Genomic DNA, 20,653 nt, shown 5'->3' with positions numbered 1-20,653 from the left:
TCCTCAGGCGCCTCCTGCACCTTGTCTTCAGTTCCCAGAGCAGAGGCCACTGGACCCATAGTCTCAGGGAGAGGCACTCCCTGGAGCTGCAGCCTGAATGGCAGCATCCTTCCCCCGGGGGGGTGTTGCAGTGAGACCTCTGATGTGCCCAGGACAGCTGACAAAGCCACGCTGAGGATCACCCACCGGAGTGCATGGCCATCAGTATTGTTTAGTCACACGCTGTCCTGAGCAGAATTTCTAGACGTTCCTTAAATACCTCTGGGGATGGTGACTCAACCCCCTCCCTGGGCAGGCTGTTCCAGTGCCTGACCACTCTGTCAGTAAAGTCATTCTTCCTAATATCTAATCTAAACCTCCCCTGACGCAACTTCAGATCATTTCCTTTGGTCCTGTCATTATTCACCTGGGAGAAGAGGCCAACACCGGCTTCTCTACACCCTCCTTTCAGGGAGTTGTAGAGGGCAATGAGGTCTCCCCTCAGCCTCCTCTTCCCCAAGCTAAACATGCCCAGCTCCCTCAGCCTCTCCTCATATGCCCTGGTCTCCAGACCCCTCACCAGCCTGGTCGCTCTCCTCTGGACACGCTCCAGCACCTCAATGTCCCTCTTGTACAGAGGGGCCCAGAACTGAACACAGCACTCGAGGTGAGGCCTCACCAGTGCCAAGTACAGAGGCACCATCACTTCCCTGCTCCTGCTGGCCATGCTATTCCTGATACAAGCCAGAATGCTGTTGGCCTTCTTGGCCACCTGGGCACACTGCTGGCTCATGTGAAGCTGGCCGTCCACCAGCACCCCCAGGTCCTTTTCTGACGGGCAGCTTTCCAGCCACTCTGCCCCAAGCCTGTTGCGTTGCTTGGGGTTGCTGTGACCGAAATGCAGGACCCAGCACTTGGCCTTATTAAACCTCACACAGTTGGCCTTGGCCCATCCCTCCAGCCTGTCCAGGGCCCTCTGGAGAGCCTTCCTACCCTCCAGCAGATCAACACTCCCACCCAGTTTGGTGTCATCTGCAAACTTACTGAGGGTGCGCTCAATCCCCTCATCCACATCATTGATAAAGATATTAAACAAAACTGGCCCCAAAACTGAGCCCCGAGGGACACCACTGGTGACCGGCCGCCAAGAGGATTTCACCCCATTAATCGTAACTCTCTGGGCATGGCCATCCAGCCAGGTTTTTACCCAGCGAAGAGTACACGTGTCTATGCCATGATTCACCAGCTTCTCCAGGAGAAGGCTGTGGGGGACGGTGTCAAAGGCCTTGCCAAAGTCCAGATAGACATCGTCCACAGCCTTCCCCGCATCCAGAAGGCGGGTGACGTGGTCATAGAAAGAGATCAGGTTGGTTAAGCAGGACCTCCCCTTCCTAAACCCCTGCTGGCTGGCCCTGATCCCTTGGCTGCCCTGCGCTTGCCATGAGAGCTCACTCAAGGTGATCCTCTCCATGATCTTTCCTGGTACCGAGGTCAGGCTGACAGGCCTGTAGTTCCCCGGATCCTCCTTCTGGAATAATTACTAAATTGGCCAAGAATACAAAAATACAGCATTGTTCACACATTAAGGAAAGTCATAAAATCAAGAGGCTTCTGAGGTAGAATACAGCCGCAGCTAGCACACGAAGAATGCCACATCTGTGATTCCCTGTCTCATGTTGTTTGTGAAACTACATGAGGGATGGAACGGAACGCGCTTGTTCTGTGGCCTTTCCTTGTGACGAATAGCAGATATGGGGACGAGATGGTACTACAGAACAGATAAGCGGCCTACGCACTACCCAAGCCAACATTTCATCAAATGTTGATGAAATGCTGTCCTTTGTGTGAACTTTGCTCACCACAATGTACCAAAACACACCTCCATCCCGGAGGCTACCCACCCCCGAGGTGTGAACACTCCTCCTTGAATACATTAATCATAATAAAAGTACGTATGACTAAAGTCACTCAAACTCCACTTTGAAGATAAAAAAATAGTATAAAAATAGCCCAAAAGAGAGGGGATGTCAGGGAAGACACCATCGCGAAGAATTCCACCGCTGATTTCCGGGATCAGTCGACGGGCTGAGCCTTTCCTTCCCCCCATAGGGACGCCTTTGGGTAAGACTGCGATTACACCGAGTGCTTTCTCGGGCCTTAGAAATTTCTCTAGAGAATCTCTACCCTACATTTATAGCCAGGCTGTATCGTTTATAATTTTGTCGCACCTTTGTATACTTAACAATATCTTTATTTGCACGTGCTTTGTAGACAGTGTATTTATCACTGGCAATCCTAAAGAACCTGTATATCTGTTGTTTAAATAAACTGCACTATTTAAGTAGCTAGTCGTTTCGCTTTCTCACTGAACGCGACCAAAACTTGAGAGAGGCCGTGCTAGTTCAGGAGCACGACTAGACTGAAGGTGCAGTCCACTATTAGTGTATCCAAATCGTAATAGTTTAATACATATTAAAAGCGATTGGGCTGATAGTGCTGAATTGGGCATCACTCAGAACTTAAACCTAGCCGCACCTGGCCTCCCACCTCGGTGAGGAGTATTAGAACGCAAGGGGGTTTATCTTCTGCCAAAACCGCTTGGCCCCTTTTCGCACAACACTCCTTCTGACCCTTCTTGTAGATGGGTGTCACATTAGCCACCCTCCAGTCATCTGGTACCTCCCCTGTTGACCAAGATAGTTGATAAATGATGGAAAGGCTGGAGCTGGAGCCTCTGGTCCTCTGCAGGCACTGTGGGCCTGTCCTGCCCAGCCAGGGTCTGGCTGTGGGGTGAGGAGGGCTGTGTGCGCTGCCTCTTTGGAGCCCCCTCTCAGGAGAGAGGCGGGCAGCTGTGCTGGACCTGAGCTCAGCTCACTGCCCTGCACCACACACCCACCCGAGACGTGCCCCCTCCCCACCGCCATGTCTTTGGGCTCTGGTTTCCTCCAGCCACCCTCGGGGAGACACTAAAGCACCTGGGCAGGCAAGTACAGCTCTGGCTCAAAGGCTTTTAATAAGAACCGATATGGGGGCCCCTGTGTAAAAACAGGGGAATCAAAATCGAGGAAACCCCTGGCAGTTTCTGCTGCCCGTGGGAAAAGGGAGAGGGTTCCCTGGTGCTCACGGCTCTCCCAGCTGCACAGACCTCTCCTCCCTCCTGGCTGCCCCCAGCTGCACTGCAGGGACGGGCTCTCCTGGCCCGGGGCTCAGGGACTGTTGTGCACTGAGCTCCGGTGTCACAGCCTCTGTGTCCTCAGGGGGATGTGCCACAGGCACCCCTTCAGCATTGTCATAGCCCGTGCTCTCTGGGGACAGGGATCAGCCATCCCCCTTAGCTCCGGGGGCACCAGCACCTCTCTGGGAGAGCAGGTTTGGCCCTGCAAGAAGCAAGGCAGGCCATTGCATGTTCACCCCATGGGGTGCCTCTCCTGGGCTGTACGTCACCTTCCTCCCTTCTCCTCACCAGTCTTGAGACGTTCAGCTCCCTCTCCCGCCCACGGTCCCCCCAAGGAAAAACTCCTGGGGCAGGTTCCCCCACCCCAGCACATTGGGCTCTCAGTGTGACAGTGAATCATCCAGCACTGGGGATGCCACCCCAGGAACCAGCAGCTCTTTCTTTCCCTCTCACCTCCAGGGGTATCCGTGGGTCCGGATACTTCCTCTGCCACCCTGGGCATTTCCCAGTCTTCCTGCCCAGGGGAAGGATCCTCCCCAGGGTCAGAAACCTCCCTGGCATCATCATAGCCATCAGCTGGGTCACCTCCAGGCAGGACAGGGACATCTGAAAGGTGAGGAGAGCTGGTGACAGTGAGAAGATGCGTTCTGCAGAGCAGAGGATGGGAGGATGCGCAGGGACGTGGGGCTCCGACGTCGGTGTTTGCAGCCCCACAGGAGATCCCGCCCGTCCTCCCAGCTCCGAGCATGACGCTCAGTGACACTGCTGTCCATCACATGTCTGCAGGGAGGAGAGATCCACCCCTTCCTGCCCCCATTAGCTGGTGCTGACCCCAGACCATCCTCCTCCTCGCTGTCCCCGGGGTAGGGCTGCAGCTTGCTCAGGGACCCCTCTGAATAGGAGCCTGGAGAGAGGCCCAGCGGGTGTTAGGGGAGTGCGCTCTGCTGACCCAGCTTGTGCTCAGTGCTGCTGGGGACATGGGACCCACAGAGCCACGGCTGCACGGGGGCGAGGGCTCAGGACTCACCCTGCTGCCCTGGGACAAAGCCCATCTCCAAGGGCCTGCCAGAGCTGCCCTGGGACAGCCCCTTCCCTCACCCCTCAGGTGTCCCCCAGGGTGCAGGGGCAGGCAGAGAGGGGCTGTCCCCAAATGGGACGCGCAGAGCAGGTGGGGAGAAAGCTTCTCTCCTGGGCCCAGGACATGGGTGCTCCCCACACAGATCCAACAGCCCCACAACCGCACGAACCATGGGTTAGGGGGCTGCAGGGGTCAACCCTGGGTGGCAGCCAGGGGAAAGAGCACTGTAGATGTGTCCTCAATGAGGGACGCACACCAACCTGAGCCGCTGAACCTTGCCTGCTTCTGCCATGCTGGGCTGGAACCGATCTCCTCGTACATGGCCTCGGGGAAGGGCTCCTGGGCTCTCTCAGAGCCCGTGGACAGAGGCAGGGCTGGCCCAGGGATGGTCAGAGAGGGGATGGGATCCCGCAGAGAGCACGCACTCTTGTCCCCCAGCTCTGCCTCTCCCGCTCACTGACACCCCACGGCACCCCTGGCCTTGCCAGCAGGCATCTTCCCCTGGGAAGGGACCCACCTCTGCGCCCAGCCCTGGCGCTTCGCACTTGCCCGGCCAGGAGGGCCAGGAACAGGCAGAGAACGGCTTTCAGGATGATGCACATGATGATGGGCAATGAGACTCTCCTGCTGACGGTCAGACGGCCCCGCGTGGGATCTGCATGGCAGGAACACAGAAAGGGCAGCACCAGGCCTGGGAGAGGTGAGGGGCCGGCACACCCCAGTCCTGACCCCCATTACGTACCGGGTTTCAGGGGATGAGGGATGGGGAAGCTCCCACCTGAGTGGGTGAATGACAGCCCTCCCCAGCCTCCCGCCCCACTGCTACCCCGGTGCCTCCTCCTGGGAGTTTCACAGCCCAGCAAGGAGCCCCTTCCCTCCGGCTGTGGGTCACAGCCTGGCCCCAAGAAGACCCGGCGCTGGTGGGGAGGACGGGTTACCTGCTGGAGGGGTTGGTGCTGCCGTCCTGGGTGCATCTGCAGAGGAGGAGAAGGAGAGCTGGGCTGAGAGGGTGGGGGTGCAGGTACCAGGGAGCCTCCTCTCTGAGACACCGTGTGTGTGTGTGCGCACGTGTGCATGTGCAGACATCCCTGCCACATCCCACCCAAATCGCCCCTCCTGCCCGACTGGTGAGCATGGCCAGGAAGGAGCGCAGGGCCCAGAGCAGGGACAGAGCCGGCAGCCCGGGAGGTGCCCCTGGGGGCTGCAGGGCCCTGCGGGCAGAAGCTGGAGGACATCGAGCCCCACCGAAGCTGCTGCCCACTCGGCAAAAGGCTCTCCTGCTCTGCAGGGATGGCCTTGCGCTCAGGAGCTCTGGAGCCGTGATGGCAGCCAATGGGGAAAAGGGCTCCCTGTGAGGTGTCCCAGCCCTGCCGCTCACCTGAGCAGATCACGGCCGCGTCCTCCTTATGGCGGCAGGCACCGCTGTCCCCAGGCCGGGCCCAGCAGTCCTGCAGAGATGGCTCTGTCCCCCGGCACTCCACCTGCTCCAGCCAGATGGGGCCGCTCCCCTCCCCAAATGCAGCCTCGGCCAGGGCAGACACCGCAGGGCCACAGCCCAGCTGCCTGCATGCCACCTCGGCATCCCGCATGTCCCAAGAGTCGTCACACACCGTCCCCCAGGAGCCGCGGTGCCACACCTCCACTCGGCCAGAGCACCCCTTCTCCCCTCCCACGGCACGAATCTTCTCCCTGTCTGGAGAAGGCAGAGAGCTCCCAGGGCCGCGGGACAGCAGGCAGAGCCCTGCCAGGCGAGAGGGGCATGCAGAGGAGCAGCTGCCTGTGCAGCTCGGGGTGCTGGGGCACGCAGCCATTGGGGCCAGGGGCGTTTCTGGCTGACTCCCTGCAGAGGGAAACGCTGTGGTGAAGGGGCTGCTGCAGGGGGGGCGTGCAGCAGAGAGCGGGGCTCAGCTCAGCTCGTGCCACCCACCCATGGCAGCAGTTGAACCCCGGTCCTTCAGGGGACACACACTCGGCAATGTGGGGGACCCTGACTGCTCGGCCCCAAAGGGACCCTGGGTCACAGAGCAGCAGGAGGGTGTCCATGGAAGGGACACTCCTCAGAGCCCTGGCTGTTCCCTTCTGGGACCTTGCCTCGAGAAACCTCTGCCTCAACCAGGCGAAGCTGGGAGCCCGGCTGGCAACCGCTGGTGAATGTGTGGGGCTCCAGGAGAGGAAGTCCCATTTTTGGTACCAGCAGCAGAAGCGTCTGGCTTGGAAATGAAAGGCCCCTGCAGGCCCAGGAATTTGTCCATGCCCAGCCAGGAGCAGGATCGCAGGGGATGCTGGTGCCCGGCTAGCTCAGAATTACCCTTGCAGGTGATGTGGGTCTCATCTCGCAGGTCGTCGCATGACTGCGGGTGCCAGGGAGCGGAGGGACACTGCCAGAAGGAGCTGTTTCTCTCCCCACACTCCACACGATCCAGCCAGGCCGTGCCAGACAGCCTGCCGTGGGGCCGTTGTGTTTCCAGGGACCCTCTGTCCCCGCAGCCCAGCTCCTTGCATGCCAGCGACACAGTTTCAGGAGTCATGGAGTTGGAGCAAACGCTCCCCCACGTCCCATTGTAGAAAACCTGCAGGCGCCCGGAGCAGTTGGTGCTGTTCTCCAGCCTCAGGGCCATGAACTCTGGGAGGAAAGGCAGCGAGGGGGAACAGGCTGGGCTGGGGCTGGGGGAGCAGGGACACCCCTGCACCCGCCAGGCCCTCAGACAGGCAAAGGCACGTCCAGCAAGTCCCCCTTGCACCCACGGACAGAGAAATGTCCCTGATGGACAGACACCCCTGCCCTCCCTGCTGCCCGTCAGGGACAGCGGAGCGCCCCAGGGACCCCCGGTGGGACTGAGGGCACCTGTGCATGGGTGTCCCCACAATGGCCTTTGTCAGGGGCTCAGAGCTGGCCAGGAACAGCCTCGGCCGTGTCCGGCTCTCCCCTCGTCCCGGCCTGCCTGGGCGCTGGGCTCCCACCACAGCTCCCGGCACACACCTGAGCAGACGACTCCTGCGTCCTCTTTGTGCCCGCAGCCGTGCTGCCCCCAGGACCCTGCCGGGCAGTCCCAGAGAGCAGCTTCGGCCCCGGAGCAGTTCACGCTCTCCAGCCAGATCTGAGCGGAGCCTTCCCCGAAGCGAGCGGAGCCAACCGCCTCCAGCGCCCCTCCGCAGCCCAGCTGGCGGCAAACGACGGCAGCATCAGACAGGTCCCAGCCGTCATCGCAGACGCTCCCCCAGCTGCCCTGGTAGTAGCTCTCCACTCTCCCAGCGCAGCGCCCACGCCCATTCACCAGCCGCACCTGACGGCTCCCTGTAGCAGGAGGAAACCCCGGCTGCCGTCAAGGGCCGGCTGCCCACCCAGCCCAGAGCCTGGGGGGGCCGTGCAGCGCCACTCACCCCGGCAAACGACCCCCACGTCCTGGGCAATCCCTGCTTCCAGCGCACTCTCAGGCAGGGAGGTGTTGCAGAGGGTCAGGTTGGCCTCGTGCCCTGCACACCGCACCCCGCGCAGCCCCACGGGACCCGTCCCTCTCTGAGCCTTCGGGGGGTTGTAGGCTGCCTCTGCCTCTCCGCACTGCAGCTGCCGGCACACCACGCTGGCCTCCTGCACGTCCCACTGCTCATCCAGGACTCTGCCCCACCTCCCGTGCTGGAAGATCTCCACTCGCCCGTCGCACGGGCTTCCTCCACCCACCAGCCGCAGGGATGCGAAGCGAGCTGGGCCTGGGGAGAGCAGCCATGCCCCAGCCCTTGGCGGCATCGGGGAGCCCGGCAGCCTGCAGCATGTCTCCAGGCTCTGGCACCCTTGCAGGAGGGCCTTGGAGCTCACCTGCCTGCTGCCAGCCCTCTGTGGGGACCTTCTGAGCCAGAGCCTTGCACTGCCACAGGGTCCCCTGCTTTGGGAGCATTTAAGAGGAAAACAGAGTAACCGAGTGTTTTCCTGCACTCACCTGAGCAAATGACAGCAGCGTTGTTCTCATGGGAGCACGGCGAGGCCCCCAGGGCAGTCACTGGGCACTCTCCCAGGTTAGCTTCAGTCCCGTCACAGTGGAAGGAGTCTCTCCAGACAGGGCCGGTTCCTCTCCCAAAATGCCCTCCTTTAGGAATGGACTCAGCAAACCCGCAGTTGAGGTGACGGCAGAGAACGTGGGCGTCCAGGAGGTCCCAGCGGGAGGCACAGAGGGTGCCCCAGGTCCCCTGCACATGGACCTCCACCCTCCCCTCACACGCCGTGCTGCCGTTCACCAGCCTGAACCCTGTGAACTCGGGACAGAGAAGGATGAGACAGGGCAGACTTGTGCTTTTGCTGCCTTGGGTGGTGGAGTAGAGGGCAAACGGACACCCTGCCTTTCTCCTCCTTCTGCACCCTTTTAGGGCTGCAGACAAACATTCAAGGTCAGGTCTAACGGGGCTCTGAGCAACCTGATCTAGTTGAAGAGGTCCCTGCTGGTTGCAGGCAAATTGGACTAGATGACATTGAAAGGTCCCTTCCAACCCAAACCATCCTATGGTTCTGTGATCACCCCTTCTGTCCTCACACCCAGCACAGCACAGTCCCGTCCCTGCTCCCTCATCATCGGCACACCCCCGGTGGTAACACCCTGCCCTGAGTCCTTACGTGTGCAGGTGACACCGGCAGCATTCGCGTGGGGGCAGGGCCGGTCCCTGGGGGACCCCGTGGGGCAGGAGCTGAGAAGGGATTCATTCCCCACACACTGCAGCTCTCTGTCCCACGTGGGACCAGCCCCTTCTCCAAAGTGAGCTGCCCCGGGACCAGACAGGGCTGTGCCACACTGCAACTCTCTGCAGACCACGTCGGCAGCTTTGGGACCAAAGTCGGAGTCACAGACAGTTTTCCACTGGCTCCCGTCATGGATCTCCACTCGTCCTGAGCAGGGGTTGTCCCCTCCAACCAGCCGGACAAATCCTGGAGTAACCAAAGAACCCTGTGAGTTCCCACAGCCCTCTGGCAGTTACATACCCATGTCCCACCTGCCCTGCAAGGTGGCCACAGGCAAAGAGCCCCACGGCCCTCCCAGCAGCTCCCAATGGGTGCTGATGGCACAGATATACCAGGCACACCCTGCTCCTCTGCCCAAGGACAGGGCTTTTTCCCTTTGAACGGCCCCTTTGCTTTGGTTGAGGGACTTGTGTCTGCCAGCCACTGGCCACTCTGCACCCTTCTCTGGGGCTGTGGGTGGCCACGTGAGCAGCTCTCGGTGCCTCTGGCACAGGGGAACCTGGCCCTCAGCAATGCCAGACAGGTGCTGGCTGAATTGGAGAAGAAAGATGAGAATCAACAAAAAATGCGGGGCATTGAGGGGGATTCATCTCCCAGCCCCAGGCACCAACCGACGGTGGGATGAACCATCTTGGGGCCCGGCGGTGGGTGGAACCCCACTGGTCTTTCCTCAGGGACCAGGGACACCAGCAATGAGAGTCCCAGCTTGGCAGTGTGACCAGCAACACAGGACCCTGCCCTGGCAGCCGTTCATTGCTCCCTGAGGGCACAGCCAGGTCCCTTCTCCTGTCCCAGTCCCAAAGGTGGGGAAGAGATTGGCTCCTTACCTGAGCATGTCACCCCAGCATCCTCACCATGATCACAGTTGCTTTGACCCCATCCATTGTGTCTACAGTCAGACAGGGCCGACTCTGTGCCGTGACACTCAACATCATCCATCCAAATGGGGCCAGATCCTGGCCCAAAGTGTGCTTCAGCAGGAGCTTTGACAGCGGACCCACAGCCCAGCTGCTTACAAACCACTGCAGCATCATTCGTGTCCCAGGAGTCATCACACACGGTCCCCCACTGGCCCTGGTGTTTTGCCTCCACTCTCCCAGCACAGCGTCCGCTGCCATCCTCCAGTCTCACCTCCGCAGCCCCTTCAACCACCAAGACGGGACTGGTCATGAGAGCGCCGAGTCACAGAGTGCAGCTCTGGGGTCCTCCCTGCCTGTCACAGGCACCAGGATGGGAGCCCTCTCCCCTCCAGGCTCTCCCTGGGGATGTGTGGGCGTCCCCCCACTCCCCATGGGCTGTGCAGGCTGGGGGTGCTAACTCCAGACCCGCCCGGCCATTTTCTGTCCACAGCCCTCAGCACCTCCTCCCACCTCAAAGGGCCCCTGCCCATGCCCACCCAAAACCTGTATCGCCAGGCCGTGCGCAGGGCACCTGCTCCTCCCCAGCCCAGCACCCCTTAACAGCATCATGGAGACACCCTCTCCCACCCAGATGGACACAGGCAAAGGCACAGGGTCCATGGACTTGAGCTCCTTCTGACCCTCATCTCAGTGGCACTTGGAAAGAAACCCTCTTCCCAAAGGGCTCTTGATGACCCCACTGGTACACCCGATGGCCCTGGGCTGTGGGAAAAGGGACCCGGCACTTACCTCTGCAGAGCTGCACCCAGAGGAGCAGCCACAGCACCCGAGGGGACAGGAGTCCCTCCATTCCCATCCTGAGCCTCCTGCCCTGCTGGCACAGCCCTGCTCTTCCCCACTCCCTGTCACAGCCCCTGGGGACTCATGGGGACGTCGATGATGGGAGGGTGATATATCTCTGCAGATGCCGACCCAGCCGCGGAAGGAGCCAATCGAAGCAGCAGCACCTTTTTAGACGTTATCGGGAGCTATCTCCCCTCCGACACAGCCCAGCCCGCCAATGAACTTCTCCAGCGCCGTTCATGACCATATATGAGGGACATATATGTCCCGCTGCCGGTGTCATGGTCGCTGTGGTGGCAGATCATCATGGGACAAGCTGGGTGTGCAGGGCAACTTGGTTAGTCACCCCTTGCACCCTGCTGTGGGCCTGGAAGCACTGAGCATCTCCTGCGCTGGGCTCATCCAAGAAGCCATGAGGCAAGTGTCCAGCTGCCCCCAAGCTGCAGTGACCATGGAGCGGGGACTGCACCAGGGTCTGTGTCAGGATGGGGAGGAAACAGCCCCTGCCCCTGCTACGGACCTCACTGTGCTGGGAGCAGCAGCTGGGAGAGGTCTTCATCCAGGGCAAGGGCTCCATCCCAGGAGTGTTGGCTTGTCCGTCCCTCCCTGCAGGGCCCCACAGTGAGTCCCTCGCAGGAGCCGCAGCTGGATCATGTCCCTGCCCTGGCAGCAGATGGGAAGCCCAGAGGCTCAGACGTGTCCCTGACTCTCAGTGTGTCACCCAGGGGCCGTTATTCCCCACGGGCGGAGCGGGAGCTGGAGCCTGCAGGTGCACAAACCACAGCCCACGTGGCCTCGACGCGCTCCCCCCGCTCCCCCTGCAGCGCCCGGGCAGGAAGTCTGTGGTTTCCTCCTGGCACCGTGCCCAGGCACATCCCTGGGGTGCCCCCGAGCCACCCCCACCCCGACTGCTCCAGCCAGGGCCGCAGGGGCTGCTCCTTCGGCCTCGCAGACACGGGGACAGGCAGCTCCCAGCCCCCGTCATGCCCCTGTCATGCACATGGCCGCTCTGCACCGAGCCCCACGGGCACGGGGTGACATCGGTGACGTGACCTCACATCCTTCCTACTGCCAAAGCTGTGTGTTCGTGGGTTATACTGACGGTGACCTCACACTCTCCTACTTCTGCTGCCGTGTGCTCATGAGTGGTACCGACAGTGACCTCACGTCCCTCCTGCTGCCACCACCGTGTGCTCAGGGGTTACAGTGACCATGACCTCACACCCTCCTGCTGCTGCTGCTGCGTGCTCAGGAGTCCCGCTGTCACACACGTGTGTGCGTGTCGCGTACAGGCTTCTGATGATGACGGTTATTCCAAAAAGCCATGTTGGGGTGGGGACCAAATATTATTTTAATGGCATCAGAAGCGGCCACACAAGCCATATGCCTGCTCCTTGCCCAAAAGCTACACAAGCAGCGGTGAAATCACAAGAGTGACATTCACCCCTAGGGTCACCCCATAGACCTGCCCCAGCCCCACAGGGCCCCGCACCGTGATGGTGACCAGGATGGGTTTGGGGTTCGGGCGCAGGTCGGGGTCCAGGGAGAAGACGCGGGACCGCACTGGGGAGGGACGAGATTGTAGGAATGTATCTGAGAGAAAACGGTCATGTGAGCCAGCCTCCCTACTGTGAGAGATTAGATTAAGGGCAAAACAGGTGGTAGAAGATGGAATTAGTACATGGGAAAAACGGGAACTGAGAAGGCAGGAAACATGTTGTGCTAATGACTAAACAATTTACTATGCGAATTCTTGTAACCAATCTGATGTGTGAATGAACTGCATGCACCGCGCGTGGACAGTGTAACTAGCTAATCAGAAATAAGCGAGTTGCGTGTATGGCTACAACGCAGGGTATAAAAGATGATGATCTGTGCTTAATAAACGGCTTCTGTTGATTCACGTTGGATCGTCTGGAGTCCAGTTATTTCTCCTCAGTTTCCTAGACTGTGACAATGCATATGTGAATCGCCTTAGGGTGGCACATAAAGGAGCAAGAATTGTAACACGGGGTCCTTCTCGGGCTCCCAGCCGAGAGGCGCCTTTACGGCTGGCAATAAGAAGGGGGTTTAGCTAATGTGTACGTCTGCTGCCTTCTTCCCTGTACCCACGCAGGAACTAGAAGAGAAGAAAAGTGCAAGCGTTTTACCGTTTCTGTAGAAGTTCAGGTCAACATTTAAACAGCCAAAGCTCTGAAGAGTTACGCTGACCCTTACTTAGGCACTTCTTTTGTCTCCCTTTGAGAGATAACTAAGCACATTCCCTCCTAGCCACAGTCTAGCATCCAGAAGCATGCAGAACACGCAGACAAACCTCCACCATTTTTTCAGGGATGTTTCAAGTCATGCGATACTTAGTGCAGGAGTTCACCAAATGTCACTAAACTCGGAGACTTTGACCCAGCCAGCCACGGCCACGGGGCTTCAGCTCACCATTTGTGTGTCAGAGCCATCAGACGGGCGGCCCCGTCCTCCTTGAGACACCCCTTGGGGCAGCCGTACCCAGCGCCGGGTGGCTGGATATGGCCTTTGCTCCATGGGAGGCGCTTCCTGGGAGCAGGATCTCTCACTGGGGCACTGGGAAGCCCTCCTGAGGCCTGCATGCCTGAGGGACGGCTCTGCACTGCTCCATCGCTCACCAAAACCAGGGGCGGAGGAAGGCTGCCCTGGTGGCCTCCAAAAGAATCAGCTCCCCTGGGCTCCTCTGCGGCCACCGGGCACCTTTGCTGTCAGGCGGCTCTCCGCGCTGCTCTGCCAGCTTAACCAGCATCTCTTGCCCTCCATCTCTTCCCGCTCCTCACCAGCACTTCTCCTCCCGCAGCTCCCTGACCAGCTCCCCCCTGCTCTCCCCGGCCCTCTGGCCCTTCCCGCCCCTCTCCCCCCACCCCGCCGCCCTCTCCCTGTCGGGGGCGGCTAGCAGAAAAGTACAAGTATGCAAGAAATTCGAGGGCATGCCGACCTTGCAGACCTGAGACAAATAACTCTGAGGAGCCAGGGAACAACTGGCCTTGCAGGTCTGAGATAAATAACCTTGAAGAAGTAAGGAGTAGGCAACAAGTTATCACTGTAGCTTTTAGCACATTCCAAAACTGTAGCTTCTAGCATGTAGCAAAACCGCAAGTAGGAGGGATTATTGTAATGAAACATTTAGAGCTAAGCCAATTAGAAATGATAGAATTTGTGTAATTTGTGTAACTGTTAAGTAGCTGTATAAAAAGCTTTCCGACACGTCTAATAAACCGACATCTTGCTTGCATCAAGCAGCGTCCCGTCTCTCAATCACGGCAAATTGGTGACCCCGACATGATGGGGTGGTGAACCGCCTAGCTGAGCGGCTTGCTGCGAGTCCCATGGAACTTTGAATGAGCTGCTGAAAGGAAGCAGGAACTGGCCAGGAATCCCTCTGGATTTAAGAGGTGAGCTGTGGGAAACATGGGGAATCAGATGTCCCCCGCAGAGAGAGACGTATATGAGGTTATGAAAACGCTCCTCCGGAAACATAAAAAAGATATTTCCGGGCAGGACTTAAAGATTATGCTTAAGTGGGTACAAATGAAGATCCCCACTGTTACGGCCTCCAGTATTTTTACCCAGGAACTTTGGGACGATGTGGGGGTAAAGTTGTGGGACTCAGCGACGTCAGGGAATGCCGAGGCTCAGCGTTTGCTTCCGTGGTGGAGAAATATCTTTGAGGCTATTAAGGCACAGGAAAGGGGCCATAAAGACTCTCCAGATACTAAGGGGGAACCTTCATCAGCTCAGCCTTTGCTTCCCCCTCCGCTACCTCCGCGACGCGCTAGGTCGCCCGGACCCTTAAAGGTCTGTGCTTCAGGCTACCCTCCTGAGGAAGATCCGCTTGACCCGGGGCCCGTTGATCCCGATAAAGAGCCTGACTTGTACCCCCCTGACCCTCATGATACGTGGGCGAATATTAGACGTCAAGCTTTAAAAGAAGGTGACTTGGAAATAGCGCGAACGATAGTCACCCCTGTTATTTATCAAGGCCGGGGAGTGCAGTGGGAGGCTTTGTCCTTCCCGGTGATTAAAGAGCTGCGCCGTACCGTCACAGAACACGGGCTCTCTTCCCCATATTTTGCGAGCCTGCTGTCTTCTGTCTTTGATACGTACGTTATGACTCCCCGTGATTTAAAATCGCTAGCGCAATTGTTATTAACCCCTTCCCAGTATTCCCTCTGGGAGTCGCATTGGAGGGGGGGCCTTCAAACTCTCCTCACCAGCTACGTGGGTCATAATAATGCTGCTCTTGCCGCACTGACCATGGAGCACCTTATGGGTACGGGTCAGCACTCTGATCCAGCGGCACAGGCTCAAGATTGTCCACGAGAGGCCCTGGACGCGATCCGCGAAGAAGCAAAAAAGGCTTTACTTAAAATACCCAATTCCAGTAAACCTCAAAAGGCATTCACCTCTATTACGCAGGAACCTCGGGAGCCGTACATGCAATTCATTGATAGACTTAAGCAAGCTTTAGAACGCCAAATAGATAATACCGAAGCTCGAGAAATTTTGCTATTAAAATTAGCAGTTGAAAATGCTAACGCCGACTGTAAAAAATTACTTAAATCTCTCCCTAACCCAGCTCTGACTTTGGTTGAAATGGTAGAGGCTTGTAATCGTATCGGTACTGTGGACCATAAATTTGAAGCGATGGCAGCTGCTTTCGCAGCTATGAGAGGCATGTCTGGGGGAGGAAATTGCTACGGTTGTGGTAAACCAGGCCATATCAAACGAAATTGTCTCGCTTCTAATGGGGGGGCTAAAGCTCAAGCCCCTGGGATCTGTCCCCGATGCAGGAAAGGGCGTCATTATGCTAATCAATGTCGTTCTAAGTATAATTTGCAAGGGCAGCCGATACAGGGAAACCGCTTGCGGAGCGCGGGGCAGCGACGCGCACAGACACAAGTATCGTCCCCGGTGAATTGAGCCATGCAGATGGGTGTGACCCCGCCACAAGTCTTCGCCCAGCAACAGCCGGTAGCGCCGGATTGGACCTGGCAACCTCACACGCAGTAACGTTGCTTGATTCCTCTGTTCATTTATTAGCAACTAATGTTTCAGGTCCTTTAGCCCCCAAAACACAAGGGCTACTATTGGGGAGATCATCGGTAACCTTAGCCGGACTTTTTGTATTGCCTGGAGTAATTGATGCGGATACCGTTGGGGAAATTAAAATCATGGCCTGGACCCCATTTCCCCCTTGCACAGTACCCAAAGGAAGCCGCATTGCACAATTACTACTGATCCCGCAGAACGCGAGCTCTCTTTCGCCCCACCCACCTCCACAGCAAAGACAAGGAGGTTTTGGATCTACTGGGGATCCACAGATTCTCTGGGTACAGTCCATTTCCCAGAAGCGACCACTTTGTCAGTGTACTCTTATTCACGGCACTCAGCAAGTAATCCTAAATGGGATTATTGACACAGGGGCCGATGTTACCGTAATTTCACAGGCGAAGTGGCCTCCACAATGGCCTTTGGCAGCTGTGCCTCAGGCACTAGACGGAATCGGAGGAGTTGGTAGAAGCCACCAATCCTCGGAATTGATCCAAATCAAAGGCCCAGAAGGACGAGTGGCTTCCGTCAAGCCTTTTGTGCTGCCTGTTCCTATGGTCTTATGGGGACGTGATGTGCTGTCACAATGGGGAACTTCCATTCAGTCGCATTTTTAGGAGGGGCCATTGAGGTGCGCGACACCCTGAAACTGACTTGGAAAACTCAGACACCCATTTGGGTAGATCAATGGCCCCTACCACTCGAAAAGCTTCGCGCTCTCCAAGAACTGGTTATGGAACAATTAGCAAAAGGACATATAGTACCTACTACTAGTCCTTGGAATTCACCTGTCTTTGTTATTAAGAAGCAATCTGGCAAGTGGCGCCTGCTCCATGATCTCAGAAAAATCAATGATGCTATGGTAGATATGGGAGCTCTGCAGCCAGGGCTCCCTTCTCCAACTATGATCCCCCGCAATTGGCATCTCACCGTTATCGACCTTAAGGATTGCTTTTTTAACATTCCACTACACCCTGATGACGCTGCCAACTTTGCTTTTTCAGTCCCAAGTGTCAATATGCAAGCCCCTGTGCAACGATATCAGTGGGTTGTACTGCCACAGGGAATGAAAAATAGCCCGACAATTTGTCAATGGTATGTCGCTAAGGTACTTAGCCCTGTCAGGGTTGCGTTGCCTCAAGTTCTGTTATATCATTATATGGATGATATCTTGACGGCTGCGCCTCACCTTGAGCTCATGGAAAAGGCCGTAGCCCTTGTCACGGCCGCTGTCAATTCGGCAGGCCTCTGTATTGCGCCCGAAAAAGTCCAGAAAATGCCCCCTTGGACCTACTTGTGTTGGCGCATCAGGACCCAGACGATAGTTCCCCAACCTGTGCATATACAGGCGGACATTAAAAATTTGCACGATGTTCAAAAATTATTAGGGACCATTACTTGGGTCCGACCCTTGCTAGGAATCTCCAATTCAGACTTAAGCCCTTTGTTTGAACTCCTCAAGGGAGATTCCGATTTACGCTCCCCTCGTCGACTTGGTCCTGAAGCCGCTGCCTCATTACAAAAAGTAGCGGAAGCCATTGCCTCACAGCAAGCACACCGCTGTGCGCCTGAATTGCCCTTCAATTTAATTATTTTGAACCCTGCACGTCAGCCATATGCTTTGATTTTTCAATGGGACCCTAACAATCCTGATCCCTTATTAATCATTGAGTGGGTCTTTTTACCCAACCAGCCCACTAAAACAATTTAGACACAACATGAAATGTTTGCTTCCTTGATAATTAAAGCACGGCAGCGCTTGCTTGCCCTGTCAGGGATGGACTTTGCTTCTATCTGTTTACCTGTAACTAATATGTACCTACAATGGTTATTCCAACAGTCTGATGCTTTTGTGTTTGCCTTAACAGATTATACGGGTCAACTAACCTCACATCCTCCGTCCCACAAGCTTCTACATGCTCATTTTAACTTAATATCCATACCAAAGAGATGTCACCAGCCCCTCCAAGGCCTTACTGTGTTCACCGATGGGTCTGGAAAAACACACAAGTCGGTGATTGTCTGGTGGGATGACCGCTCTCAACAATGGGAGTCGGACGTTGAGACAGTCTCCGGGTCCCCTCAAATCGTAGAGCTTGCCGCTGTTGTTCGAGCTTTTCGTAAGTGGTCTACACCACTGAATCTTATTACTGATTCTGCTTATGTTGCAGGCGTCGACGAACGGGCAGAGGCCTCGGTGCTGCGTCATACTTCGCATGCTGATTTGTTTGCTTTGTTGCAGGAACTTGTTTTCCTTTTAACCTCTCGAACACATCCCTATTTTGTTTTACATGTTAGATCGCACACCTCTTTACCTGGGTTTATTGCAGAAGGCAATCGACGGGCTGATATGCTCGCTCTGCCGGTACAAGTTTTACCTGACCGTATTGCACAAGCTAAGCTTAGTCATTCCTTTTTCCATCAGAATGCAGGGGGCCTCAAACGTCAGTTTGGCGAACATTATCACTGTCTGCCCTGATTGTCAAAAACATTCCTTTCCTACGGCCCCAGGCGGGGTTAATCCCAGAGGCTTACAAAGCCTGCAATTATGGCAGACGGATGTCACACACTATCCAGAATTTGGGAGATTAAAATACGTCCATTCCTCTATTGACACCTTTTCAGGAGCTCTATTTGCCTCCTGCCATGTGGGGGAGGCGGCGAAAGATGTTCGCAGGCATCTGCTGCGTGCTTTTGCTACCTTAGGCATCCCTGCACAAATCAAAACAGACAATGGTCCTGCTTATGTCTCGGCTGCACTTGAAACCTTTTTTATCTCTTGGGGGATCACTCACATCACTGGGATCCCGCATTCCCCTATGGGCCAGTCCCTGATTGAACGCTCTCATCAGTCTTTAAAGCACTTGTTACAGCAACAGAAAGGGGGAGTAGGGACAGCCACCCCTGAAGAACGTCTACAGAAAGCCTTGTATGTTTTTAACTTTTTAAATTGTTCTTTAATAGATAACAACCCTCCGATCGTTCGCCACTTTAACACAAACACTTCTTTCGAAGCCAGCGTAAAAGCTCCATTCCTGATCCGCGACCCTGAGACAGGTAAGGTCTTGGGGCCGTACCCCCTTGTCACATGGGGCAGAGGCTATGCTTGTGTTTCCACAGAACGAGGCCCCAGGTGGATCCCAGCGAAGAGCGTGCGACCTTTCCGTGAACCCCTACCACAATCGGATGGCCACAACACCAATCCACAGCTAGATCATTCCCCTGAACAGCATACCGAAGAACATTCGGAGGACTGATGCAGTGCTTTTATGGACAATAGAGCAGAGACTTGCTACTGGCCCACGGACATGGCTGTGAGGACTTTGACGGAATGTGCTGCATGGACTTAGAGGACCACTCTTCTTCGATACATAAGCAAATTACACAACTCCTCACGCATTCACAAAAGGTGCAATCTGATACGGACTTCTTCGGATTGGGTGCTTTGGGTGATTGGTTTGGGCTAAAGGGCTGGCTTAGGAGCCTGGTACAATCTGCTGTGCTCATATTAGTTATTATATTGGTAGGCCTTTTGATTCTAAGCTGCGTTCTTTCCTGTGTCAGGTCTATGGTGACTAAAGTTGTTCGACATACATGGTTTATTCAAAACGGCGATATTCCAAAGATTTACGCTAGTGTTAGTTCTGTCCAGCTCACTGAGTATGATGACCTTTAAACCCGCGCCTCAGTTCTGCCTTTAAAGAAACAAAAAAGGGGGAGATGTCGGGGCAGCTAGCGGAAAAGTACAAGTATGCAAGAAACTCGAGGGCATGCCAACCTTGCAGATCTGGGACAAATAACTCTGAGGAGTCAGGGAACAGCTGGCCTTGCAGGTCCGAGATAAATAACCTTGAAGAAGTAGGGAGTAGGCAACAAGTTATCACTGTAGCTTCTAGCACATAGCAAAACCGTAGCTTCTAGCATGTAGCGAAACCGCAAGTAGGAGGGATTATTGTAATGAAACATTTAGAGCTAAGCCAATTAGAAATGATAGAATTTGTGTAATTTGTGTAACTGTTAAGTAGCTGTATAAAAGGCTTTCCGACGCGTCTAATAAACGGACATTTTGCTTGCATCAAGCAGCGTCCCGTCTCTCAATCGCGGCAGAGAAGCAGGGTGCAGAGGGCTGTTTGAGGATCTCCTCTTCACGCTCCACAATGGCCCGCCTTGACATTCAGAAAGGAAGGCGTGGATGAGAAAGAAGCTCCTGACAAAACCCAAGCCTGAAGAGGAAGCACAGAGGAGGTGGAAGCTGGCTGCCTGCCAGCCTCAGGGGTTTTGTGTTTCCATACTGGAGACACACATTTGTGTGTGCGTGTGCTTGTTTATGTTGGGGGGGAACTGAGGGATGAGGAGATCCTGGGGCCGGCTTCTAGATAGAGCATCTACAACCAGCTCCTGGAGGGATCCATTTTCTCTGTGTGTCTATACAGGTCTATATTTCCCACTGACGCAGTCTGCCATACAGGCAGCGCACCATACCAGTACCCTCACTGGTATTTTGGTGATGGTTGTCACGGTACTTCCTACTTGAGGCGGCAATTCTATTGAACTAGTACCTCCTTTAATTGTGTATCGTGGCCTGCAACTCCTCATGTTATCTTGTGAGAGACAGCACCACCAGGGTGAGCCATCAGCATAGAAACATGAACAGCTGAGCAAATGGATCTTCATTCCAGGGCAATGGAGCTTCACTTCAGGGGAACCTTGAGAAACTCTGGGATATGGCCAAGAGCAACCTCTAGAAGTTTACAAGGAGAAGCATCCAGTCCTGCACTGAGGGGGAGGAAGGAATAACCAGGTGCATCAGAGCCCACTGGGACCTAACGTGCTGAGCAGTGATCCTGAGGAGAAGGTGCTGGGAACTGGAGTGGCCCCCCAAAGAAAAGTGTCCCCCTGTGTGCAGCTCCCCATTTTGG

General features: G+C 56.1%; 1 protein-coding gene across 1 annotated transcript in view; it reads right to left on the bottom strand.

Moving 5' to 3' along the window:
• The window catches only part of LOC134509184 (deleted in malignant brain tumors 1 protein-like), a 78,904-nt gene extending 68,776 nt beyond the window's left edge, over positions 1 to 10,128 (bottom strand). The window contains exons 1-5 of the mRNA XM_063321668.1: positions 9,779 to 10,128; positions 8,001 to 8,021; positions 7,213 to 7,523; positions 6,599 to 6,855; positions 5,611 to 5,908 (exon numbers count right to left, since the gene is read on the bottom strand). Of these exons, the coding sequence (XP_063177738.1) occupies positions 5,611 to 5,908; positions 6,599 to 6,855; positions 7,213 to 7,523; positions 8,001 to 8,021; positions 9,779 to 10,128 (1,237 nt within the window). The remainder of the gene's footprint in view (positions 1 to 5,610; positions 5,909 to 6,598; positions 6,856 to 7,212; positions 7,524 to 8,000; positions 8,022 to 9,778) is intronic.
• Between the last annotated feature and the right edge of the window lie 10,525 nt (positions 10,129 to 20,653).

The sequence above is a fragment of the Chroicocephalus ridibundus genome, unplaced genomic scaffold (assembly GCF_963924245.1).
Source record: "Chroicocephalus ridibundus unplaced genomic scaffold, bChrRid1.1 SCAFFOLD_94, whole genome shotgun sequence".
NCBI classification, from domain to species: Eukaryota; Metazoa; Chordata; class Aves; order Charadriiformes; family Laridae; genus Chroicocephalus; species Chroicocephalus ridibundus.
This window is presented reverse-complemented; position numbering and strand designations above follow the sequence as displayed.